At 28.6% G+C, this 11,507-nt stretch overlaps 2 protein-coding genes across 2 annotated transcripts, besides 16 other annotated features; one reads left to right on the plus strand and one right to left on the minus strand.

Moving 5' to 3' along the window:
* Positions 1 to 323: 323 nt before the first annotated feature.
* Positions 324 to 2,631: a mobile genetic element.
* TVAGG3_0066860 (MULE transposase domain-containing protein) lies at positions 1,120 to 2,589 on the minus strand (the record flags this gene model as incomplete). The annotated part of the gene is made up of 1 exon (XM_051221535.1): positions 1,120 to 2,589. One exon carries the CDS (start codon positions 2,587 to 2,589, stop codon positions 1,120 to 1,122), a length of 1,470 nt encoding a protein of 489 aa, XP_051106521.1.
* Positions 2,632 to 2,668: a terminal%2Cinverted (terminal inverted repeat of MuDR-5_TvMULE4 transposon ID:TVAGG3_0066870).
* Positions 2,632 to 3,238: a mobile genetic element.
* Positions 3,239 to 3,529: 291 nt separating this feature from the next.
* Positions 3,530 to 4,370: a mobile genetic element.
* Positions 4,371 to 4,671: 301 nt separating this feature from the next.
* Positions 4,672 to 4,700: a mobile genetic element.
* Positions 4,672 to 4,700: a terminal%2Cinverted (terminal inverted repeat of ISTv1 transposon ID:TVAGG3_0066890).
* A 1,327-nt stretch (positions 4,701 to 6,027) lies between these two features.
* Positions 6,028 to 6,077: a mobile genetic element.
* Positions 6,028 to 6,077: a terminal%2Cinverted (terminal inverted repeat of ISTv2 transposon ID:TVAGG3_0066900).
* Positions 6,078 to 6,426: 349 nt separating this feature from the next.
* Positions 6,427 to 6,475: a mobile genetic element.
* Positions 6,427 to 6,475: a terminal%2Cinverted (terminal inverted repeat of ISTv2 transposon ID:TVAGG3_0066910).
* Positions 6,476 to 6,674: 199 nt separating this feature from the next.
* Positions 6,675 to 6,711: a terminal%2Cinverted (terminal inverted repeat of MuDR-5_TvMULE4 transposon ID:TVAGG3_0066920).
* Positions 6,675 to 8,106: a mobile genetic element.
* Positions 8,069 to 8,106: a terminal%2Cinverted (terminal inverted repeat of MuDR-5_TvMULE4 transposon ID:TVAGG3_0066920).
* Positions 8,107 to 8,297: a mobile genetic element.
* Positions 8,298 to 9,275: 978 nt separating this feature from the next.
* Positions 9,276 to 9,804: a mobile genetic element.
* A 510-nt stretch (positions 9,805 to 10,314) lies between these two features.
* Positions 10,315 to 10,468: a mobile genetic element.
* A 178-nt stretch (positions 10,469 to 10,646) lies between these two features.
* TVAGG3_0066960 (single helix bin domain-containing protein) lies at positions 10,647 to 11,138 on the plus strand (the record flags this gene model as incomplete). The annotated part of the gene is made up of 1 exon (XM_051221536.1): positions 10,647 to 11,138. The coding sequence occupies one exon, from the start codon at positions 10,647 to 10,649 to the stop codon at positions 11,136 to 11,138; it is 492 nt and encodes a 163-aa protein (XP_051106522.1).
* Between the last annotated feature and the right edge of the window lie 369 nt (positions 11,139 to 11,507).

An 11,507-nucleotide genomic window follows, 5' to 3' on the forward strand; every position in this document is an offset into this window, starting at 1 on the left:
CTCATCGTACTATACTTCCACCCTATTGTATTTAAAAATATAAAATTTTTTGATAATATATTTTTATATCTTGAATTTTCAAACAATATATTCACAGATAATATAATGGGAAATCTATCTCAACCTAGCCTTAAAGTACCAAACTCCTGCTTGCATTCTCACTCACAAATATTAAACATCCATCTCCAAAAAACTAAATTCTTCACAATTTTTTTTAAAATTGAGAACATAAAAAACGTATGCATTCAATAATTTAAGATACTAACAAATATTACAAACTTCAAAATATCAGATATTAACGTTTTTCAATTAAAAAAAATATCGAGATTGGGACAAAGTTGCAATTCGGCACTTTTTGTAAAAAAATGGGGTCATACTCATAATGAATAGAGACTTATAGCCAAGTCTTGATATCATGCAGGGAGAATATACATTGATAAGCAATTATATTTTATAGTAGTAGTATTCAGAAATTCTTACAATTTACAATACAATTTTCAAAAATGGATAAAGACTTATAGCCAAGTCTTGATATCATGCAGGGAGAATATACATTGATAAGCAATTATATTTTATAGTAGTAGTATTCAGAAATTCTTACAATTTACAATACAATTTTCAAAAATGGATAAAGACTTATAGCCAAGTCTTGATATCATGCAGGGAGAATATACATTGATAAGCAATTATATTTTATAGTAGTAGTATTCAGAAATTCTTACAATTTACAATACAATTTTCAAAAATGGATAAAGACTTATAGCCAAGTCTTGATATCATGCAGGGAGAATATACATTGATAAGCAATTATATTTTATAGTAGTAGTATTCAGAAATTCTTACAATTTACAATACAATTTTCAAAAATGGATAAAGACTTATAGCCAAGTCTTGATATCATGCAGGGAGACTCTCTACAAATACAAAAATTGATTATCATAAGGAAATACAAATTTATCAATTTTCATGTGAAAATTACATAAATTTGTTCTCCAATAAATAGCAATAATACTTTGAATGTTATATTAAGTAATATAGCTTCAGGTAAATAAGCTTACACTTCAAAAATATACTGTTTATTCATTAATTTTAAAAAAAGTCCAAATTATCTAATCTTGCTTACTCTTCCTTTAAACTTCTTTGTGCCAAATTTAATATTGCCTTCAAAGATGGAATAAGGACACTAGGTTCAATCCTTCGGCTTTCGACAATTTCCAAAATGTGTTGAATTAATTTCAAACATTCATCGTGTTTTGAAGCTCTTTGCTCAACAATCTGATTATCTGCCCTTGTAAGAATTCTTACTGCTCTTTTTTCATTCAAAACATTAGCGACTTGAACCTTAATAATCACATTTGGAATCACAACAGTGATGAGAGTTATGACGATGTCATCAATGCGCTCATTTTTCTTACCCAAGAAAAATGTTTGCTTTAATTGATGAAAGTGTGATTCCGCAATGTTATTCGTGGAATCACCTTCTCCACGATATAACATCATCCAATGTTCTTTGGTTCTTCTCCATTGTTTATCGAAATACTTCAAAGCGCGCGGTTCTTCTTCTTCTAACATTGTTGTCAAGAACTCATATGTTTCATCAGACTCTTCAGCCAGCTTTTCTGCATTCGTTGCATCTGCACGTAATGTCAAAAAGTCCAGTGCTAAATAGAAGTTCTCAAAATTCCGTGGATTGTCAAAATAGCTTCCAACTTTTGCACATGCGCGTAAAACATGCACAGTGCACCAACTGAGCTGCGCAAGAGGAAATCCGTCCTCAATTGCGCGAGCAATGTTTAGCGCACAGTCAGCGCTCCAATGCTGTGGATCCAGGTGCGCAAACTCACAGAATTTCACCAAACATTCTTGAATTTTTTCAGATGTCTGAGGGTTCACTAAAAAATAGCAAAAGGGGAAAATTGTGTTTTGACTTGTTTTCATTGTTACTGCAAACAATTGGATCTTTCCTTTAATTAAAGAATGAGTGGAATCGACGTGGAGAGGGTTATCAATGCTATGCACCAATTCTTTTGCAGCAAAAGGTGCATATATGATTGTAAACTCGGAAAAATCTCCATTGTAATCAAATTGAACGAGATCATCTGGGCACTCTTCCTGTAAATTATTCAAAAATGCTTCCAAAGAAGTGTAAGGATCGTTTGATAATCTTTGTGCAATAATCTCATCAAGGCGATAAAATTTGTGCTTTAAAGCATCAGTAGACTGCGCGAAAAGTTTCATCGTTTCTTTGTTATTCGTATCAATTCCGAACTTATCAAAAAATGCTTTTTGAGCAAGAAATTGCTTTCCACCGTTTTTAATATAAAGTTCGATCCATTTTTGATAAAATTTACTCGCGTAATGTGAACCCATTTCAACTCCTATATGATGGCAATGTTCTTCATTAACTTTGCTTATAGTAAACACTCCATTTTGTTCTTCAACCCTAAATTTTGCCTTGCATAGGGGATACGAACATGAATAAGTGACATATTGCTTTGGAGATCCCGTTCTTCTTCTGTATGGGACACCGCCCTTGACTTCCTGTTTAATACCAAAAGCAATAAGCTCCTCTAAGTCCACCGAAATCATAAAAATGAAGTGATTTTGAAAAGAGTTAACAAAATTCAAATCGAATGGGGGACAAACTCGCCCATTGTCACTTTTCATTAACCTTAAACTTGTAATTTTCATTATTTTTAATTAACCTTATTTCTTTCCCAATTCCTGATTTATTTTATTCACTTACTATTAAAAGTCACATTTTAATAAAATATAATAATTTATTTATAGCATTTTTTACTATACTGTAATAAAAAATTAATTATAATAAATTAAATGTTTATTAAATCAAATGTTTTCTTTGCAATAATATTTTTAATGTTGAGTAAACAATGTTGGGATCAAGTGTATCATTTTTCAGACCTTTCTGAACAGCTTCAAGCATACTGATGCATTCGACTTTTTTAAATTGTGTCATTTCTTCGAAATCTCTTGTGACTTTTTTGATAACTTTAACACTTCTCTCTGAATCCAGACCTTTAATTTGCAACTTAATCAGGAATGAAGGAACAACACTGGAATATAACTCGATGACAAGTTCATCGAGTCGAAGATTTGGTTGTACACCACTTGTATGTGCCGGATACCATTGTGTCAAATTTTTTCTGAAATTAACTTTAAAAGTACTAAGTAAGATCATGAGATATAGCAATATATGTTTAAACTAACTTATATTTTGTCATAAGACGAAATGGTGGAAGTGAGGTGAAGTCAAAAGTGACATATATTTGGCCGGCTAAATTCCCCTTTAGTTTACATGTCAAAATTACAATAAATTAATTATTTTGCTTAGCAATTAGCTATGTATTAAAACTAAAATTATTACTATTCAATTCTATACATTCAAATATTAAACAATTCAAATTTAATAACAAAGATATTACAATAAATAAAAAAATGATTAAAAATGTCCCTGAAAATTTTCTGAAAGCTATCTCGTGTTTAGGTCTCAATTTTTTTAGAAATAGAAGAGTGTGGGACAAACTATCCAGTGTCACTTTTATTAACCTTATTTAAAAAATTAATAAAATAATAATAAAAAATTATTTGAATCTTTTACATTAATTGTTTCTTTTTTAAAAGTACCTTTAAAGTACAATAAACAAGATTTGAATCTATTGATCCTTGTTGCAAACTTGAATATATTGCTTCAAGCATTTTTGAGAGTAGCCCATGCTAGCTTTTATCTCTTCTTGGATACCAAACTGGAGGAGCTCCATAGTGTTGAATATCACGGGCTCCATACAACAAATTGAATAAGGTATTTCAAAATTTGAAGGAAATGGTCCATCATTGAATGTAGTGGCCGGGAATTGAATGACATACAGATAGTTTGAGGAAATTTGTTATAAATTATAATATAATTGAAGAATTAATTATCAAAACAAGTCTAAGAGCCATTTGTCAGATTTTCCCGAAATGCAAGGTTAAGATTTTAGCAGCGACTAACTTTGAGTGTACATATATAATTGTTATACTGAGTACTTTCTATCTGTGTTACTTATTTGAGTCTAAGAGCCATTTGTCAGATTTTCCCGAAATGCAAGGTTAAGATTTTAGCAGCGACTAACTTTGAGTGTACATATATAATTGTTATACTGAGTACTTTCTATCTGTGTTACTTATTTGAGTCTAAGAGCCATTTCTACCATAGAACTAGATATTGTCTCTCATTAAATATATATAACTGTAAACTGCTTAATTCATTTATCTATTTAGATAAAATTATATTTATATAAGATTTCATTATTTCATCTTTATTTTTTTTTTATTCCTTTGAAAAGTGACACTGGATAGTTTGTCCCTTTCTCGAAATAGAAAAAGATTGGATTTAACTTTCAAACATTATATATAGTTTTGTATATGGAAGCCTTTAAATACAAGTTAATGATATGGAGTTGTATTGCGAGGAAGAGGGAATCAAAGAAATTGACGAAGTTCCAGAATTTTATTCAACAATTCTTAATCAATTAACAAAAACTATACCGAAACTTATCTTACCATCCAAATCAAATCACATTACATACGGAATAAACATTTAATCTTTTACCATTAAAATTATATTTATACGTTATTTAATTTTTTACGTCTAAGTTGAATAGGATAATAGCCGAAGATATAAAGTAACTATAGTTTACAAGCTAAGGAACAAATCAGCATTGAAACTAAAAAATGCTGAAATATTATAATAAATTGAAGAAATACTGTGATAGAATACCTAGTTATACTAGATACTATTATAATATGAATTCATTTGTATTGAATATCGATAATAAAAAATCGATGAAATATTAAAATGAGAATAAATTAATAATGAGATTATAAATTAGAATTATTTCTCTTTTATTTAAAATAAAAACTTAGTTCTATTTAAATTCGATAAAGAAGTACGAAAAAGTTGTATTATACGTATGATGTTGCCCGATGTTTGGTAACACTATTGTAGAATATAAGCATATATGATAGAAAAGCAATATGCTTAATATCGAGTAATTCTAATTTTTTACGAAATTATTCAAATACGTTATTTTTTAAAATGAAAAGATAAGCATACCATTATGCAGTAGTTTGCGCACATATACTATGCTGATGAAAGTTGGTCTCTAATTCGAAACTTGAGTCTGTCAAATTGACGTTCAAGTATTAAAAAGTTGTATTATACGTATGATGTTGCCCGATGTTTGGTAACACTATTGTAGAATATAAGCATATATGATAGAAAAGCAATATGCTTAATATCGAGTAATTCTAATTTTTTACGAAATTATTCAAATACGTTATTTTTTAAAATGAAAAGATAAGCATACCATTATGCAGTAGTTTGCGCACATATACTATGCTGATGAAAGTTGGTCTCTAATTCGAAACTTGAGTCTGTCAAATTGACGTTCAAGTATTAAAAAGTTGTATTATACGTATGATGTTGCCCGATGTTTGGTAACACTATTGTAGAATATAAGCATATATGATAGAAAAGCAATATGCTTAATATCGAGTAATTCTAATTTTTTACGAAATTATTCAAATACGTTATTTTTTAAAATGAAAAGATAAGCATACCATTATGCAGTAGTTTGCGCACATATACTATGCTGATGAAAGTTGGTCTCTAATTCGAAACTTGAGTCTGTCAAATTGACGTTCAAGTATTAAAAAGTTGTATTATACGTATGATGTTGCCCGATGTTTGGTAACACTATTGTAGAATATAAGCATATATGATAGAAAAGCAATATGCTTAATATCGAGTAATTCTAATTTTTTACGAAATTATTCAAATACGTTATTTTTTAAAATGAAAAGATAAGCATACCATTATGCAGTAGTTTGCGCACATATACTATGCTGATGAAAGTTGGTCTCTAATTCGAAACTTGAGTCTGTCAAATTGACGTTCCATTTTATTTTAATCGATATTCAATACAAATGAATTCATATTATAATAGTATCTAGTATAACTAGGTATTCTATCACAGTATTTCTTCAATTTATTATAATATTTCAGCATTTTTTAGTTTCAATGCTGATTTGTTCCTTAGCTTGTAAACTATAGTTACTTTATATCTTCGGCTATTATCCTATTCAACTTAGACGTAAAAAAATTAAATAACGTATAAATATAATTTTAATGGTAAAAGATTAAATGTTTATTCGTATGTAATGTGATTTGATTTGGATGGTAAGATAAGTTTCGGTATAGTTTTTGTTAATTGATTAAGAATTGTTGAATAAAATTCTGGAACTTCGTCAATTTCTTTGATTCCTTCTTGAAGCGTTGAAATTTCTTATTGACTCTCTTTTTATAACTTTTGAAAGAAACCGTAAAAATTGTGAAACATGCTTTTTAATAAAAAACAATTTTGATGAAAGCCATAAATTAATTTAAAATTGAAATAAATTTTTGAAATCTATGATATTGAATAAAAAAATTTATAGTGTAGATATTGATATAGATATAGATGTTAATTTTAATATGATATTTGATAAAATTTTTTTTATCAAAACATACTGATAATAGGTTGACATGTAATATGATATTTTGCCTTGTAAATATATTTGGTCGGCAAAATAACCTAATTACTCTTATTTTGAGTTCACTTCCACCATTTCGTCTTGAGTGGGGGACAAACTCGCCCATTGTCACTTTTCATTAACCTTAAACTTGTAATTTTCATTATTTTTAATTAACCTTATTTCTTTCCCAATTCCTGATTTATTTTATTCACTTACTATTAAAAGTCACATTTTAATAAAATATAATAATTTATTTATAGCATTTTTTACTATACTGTAATAAAAAATTAATTATAATAAATTAAATGTTTTATAAATCTAAATGTTTTCTTTATAAATGTTTTCTTTGCAATAATATTTTTAATCAAGTGTATCATTTTTCAGACCTTTCTGAACAGCTTCAAGCATACTGATGCATTCGACTTTTTTAAATTGTGTCATTTCTTCGAAATCTCTTGTGACTTTTTTGATAACTTTAACACTTCTCTCTGAATCCAGACCTTTAATTTGCAACTTAATCAGGAATGAAGGAACAACACTGGAATATAACTCGATGACAAGTTCATCGAGTCGAAGATTTGGTTGTACACCACTTGTATGTGCCGGATACCATTGTGTCAAATTTTTTCTGAAATTAACTTTAAAAGTACTAAGTAAGATCATGAGATATAGCAATATATGTTTAAACCAACTTATATTTTGGTTGTACACCACTTGTATGTGCCGGATACCATTGTGTCAAATTTTTTCTGAAATTAACTTTAAAAGTACTAAGTAAGATCATGAGATATAGCAATATATGTTTAAACCAACTTATATTTTGGTTGTACACCACTTGTATGTGCCGGATACCATTGTGTCAAATTTTTTCTGAAATTAACTTTAAAAGTACTAAGTAAGATCATGAGATATAGCAATATATGTTTAAACTAACTTATATTTTGGTTGTACACCACTTGTATGTGCCGGATACCATTGTGTCAAATTTTTTCTGAAATTAACTTTAAAAGTACTAAGTAAGATCATGAGATATAGCAATATATGTTTAAACTAACTTATATTTTGGTTGTACACCACTTGTATGTGCCGGATACCATTGTGTCAAATTTTTTCTGAAATTAACTTTAAAAGTACTAAGTAAGATCATGAGATATAGCAATATATGTTTAAACTAACTTATATTTTGGTTGTACACCACTTGTATGTGCCGGATACCATTGTGTCAAATTTTTTCTGAAATTAACTTTAAAAGTACTAAGTAAGATCATGAGATATAGCAATATATGTTTAAACCAACTTATATTTTGGTTGTACACCACTTGTATGTGCCGGATACCATTGTGTCAAATTTTTTCTGAAATTAACTTTAAAAGTACTAAGTAAGATCATTTATTTTTGCATAATATAATGCCAATATGGTTTCTTTTGATTTTATTTCATTTATAAGCAAATCAGATTTACCCAAAAACTCCACTCCATAAGCGTTCATTTGCTAAATTAAAAAGTGACAATGGGCTAGTCTGTCCCTTTCTCATTCAAATCACATCAAAAACAAAAACACATAAAAAATATTTTATTATACTCATTCGAAATTAAAAATAATAAAATTTATATATATTAATTTCATTAAATCAAGGATAAAAATCTCACCGGAAAAATAACCTCAGTGTGATAAATTTATCACCGGAAAAATTTACAATGAAAAAACCAGAATTTTCGAAAAAGTGACACCAACTATTAAAGTTATTTTATTACTAGATTTATTTACAAATTATAAGATAATATCATTAACCGAATATATTTTTAATATAAATAAAAAACTTTTTTATACAAAAAATTACAATCAATCGATAAATATTATAAAACATTTATTCCAAAAAGATTAAGTAATAGGTGGGATCCTGCATATAATATAATTTTATGTCATAAAGTTTACAAATTTTAGATGGACCACAGTGAGAATGTGAGTGGTTAATTTAAAGGTGGTCTGATAAAGAAATCGAGGCTTACTCAACACAGCATGAAGCAGTTTCTAATACACAATCTTACTAGTCGTGTTTCGGTCGCCAGCGCTCTCATAGGGGTGCTGATTTCAAAAACCACTACTTCAAATTATTCAACAATACTCAATGCAGCATGAAGCAGCTACTACTGCTGTATCTTACTGGTAGTGTTCTTCGCTTCTTACTATCAACTCTAAAACTAGTTTGATGTATTATTTATTCATATATAAATATATACATATATAAATATATACATATATAAATATATACATATATAAATATATACATATATAAATATATACATATATAAATATATACATATATAAATATATACATATATAAATATATACATATATAAATATATACATATATAAATATATACATATATAAATGTTGTGCATGAAAATTCGGTTCACTTCACTTCTGACAAAAGTGACATATTTACATGGCAAAAATAGTTTACATGGCAAAAATATATAGGGTATTTTTTTTAAAAGTAGTTATCTTTATATATAAAAATAAAACTTTTGATATATTTGAGTAAATGATTTATTAATTTATTTATTTATTTTTTTTAAATCAAATCATATAAATATATATATATATATATAATAGTGAAATAGAACAAGAGATAATTATTGATGATTAAATTGTAGACGAGGATAAAAGTTTAGATAAATTAATAAAATTAGTGTGGAATCAGACAAATTTCCCGCTGTTTGCGAAGGAATTGTTGGCTATGATGTACTGATCATGATCAGTACATCATAGCCAACAATTCCTTATACAAAGTTCAAAAACTTGGGTGCAATCAGTTCTGATTGCACCCAAGTTTTTGAACTTTCTCGAGGGAATGAAGGGTAAGAGGTATACATTATGAATATATACCTCTTACCCTTCCATTCCCTCTCTGACAGCGGGAAACTTTGTCTGAATGTTAAACTATTCGGACAAAGTTTCCCGCTGTTTGCGAAGGAATTGTTGGCTATGATGTACTGATTCATGATCAGTACATCATAGCCAACAATTCCTTATACAAGTTCAAAAACTTGGGTGCAATCAGAACTGATTGCACCCAAGTTTTTGAACTTTCTCGAGGGAATGAAAGGGTAAGAGGTATACATTATGAATATATACCTCTTACCCTTCCATTCCCTCTCTGACAGCGGGAAACTTTGTCTGAATGTTAAACTATTCAGACAACGTTTCCCGCTGTTTGCGAAGGAATCATTTATACAAATAAACTTATAAAACACAAAATTATTATTTTATAATATAATTCTTAGATAATACATCCGATATGTAAAGTGTCAAAAATGAAGTGAACCGAATTTTCATGCATTACATATACATATATAAATATATACATATATAAATGTATACATATATAAATGTATACATATATAAATATATACATATATAAATGTATACATATATAAATATATACATATATAAATATATACATATATAAATATATACATATATAAATATATACATATATAAATATATACATATATAAATATATAGATATATAAATATATAGATATATAAATATATAGATATATAAATATATACATATATAAATATATACATATATAAATATATAGATATATAAATATATAGATATATAAATATATACATATATATATATAAATATATAAATAACAAAATACAATCAAAAAATAGTGTTTGGAAATTTAAGTTTAAGTGTCACTTTTTCGTAAATTCTACCAAACTCATTTCATTAAATCAAGGTTAAAAATCTCACCGGAAAAATAACCTCAGTGTGATAAATTTATCACCGGAAAAATTTACAATAAGGTTAATACCGAAAATATCGAAAAATCAACATTTAAGGTTAATTTAAGAGTATGCACTTTTGTCACCTACTCAAAAATATCATTTTGCTTTTCAATTCGAACATAAATCTTAAATATTTTTAATTAATATCTGATTTACAGCATTATTATCCATTTATAAATCTGACAAATAAATGACAAAACCATCAGAAATAGTGTCACTTTTTGTCAAAAATGAAGTCACACTATTTTTCATGCACAACATTTTTTAATGGAAGCGAACAACACAGCTCCTGCTAAGGCTGTTGCCATCCAGAAGCCAGAGGTGACTGAAGAACAGTCCTCTGGCGACGAGGAAATATTGATGGGTGGCGAGAGTCCGAAGACCGAGATCAAGATCCCAGATCTCGATCACAAGCAAACGGCAAAGAAAACGGGTCCACAAGCTACTCCTCGAGTTCTACGTTTAATCAAGACCAGCCACAAGTATTTGAAGCAGCTGGAGGAGTCAAACGTAGCTCTCGAGGAACTAAAGCAGCAGATCACAAAGCAGGCGGAGGAACTACAACAGAAGAATGAGTTCATAACATTACTCAAGACCAAGCTCGACTACAAAGATGAAGAGATCTCTGATCTCAGATCTCGAGTTGATCAGTTGGGAAGGCAGTCTGATATGTGGCACGAACGCTTCATTACTGCAAACTCATCATACAAAGAAAGAAGCCACTTGTTGACTACTGTAATTAAATACTTATCTTTATAAAAAAATATCATTTTTTTTCCAGTGAAAAAAAGTATTTATTCTTAACTGTTTGTGGGGATCTTTAGAAGTTACCAAGGCACCAGACTGCGTGCTTCAATTCTTTGTTCTATTGCATACTCGATCATTTTCATTGTTCTCTTCGTTCTTTGTATTTGCGAGTATTGCTTACTTATAATGTGATCTTGGTTTCTTATGATCTTTGTCATGATCTCGATCCTCTTCTGGATCCTTTGTCTCTTATCAGTTGGAACATCATCCATATCAATTGGTGCGAATAAGAATCCCCCAGTTGTACGTCAGGCTGTTTCTTCGCCACTAAAGGCACGTCTCATTATGGCGTCCATAATAATTAGTGCCCGTATAGTGTCA

The sequence above is a fragment of the Trichomonas vaginalis genome, chromosome IV, assembly GCF_026262505.1.
Source record: "Trichomonas vaginalis G3 chromosome IV, whole genome shotgun sequence".
Lineage (NCBI taxonomy): Eukaryota > Parabasalia > Trichomonadida > Trichomonadidae > Trichomonas > Trichomonas vaginalis.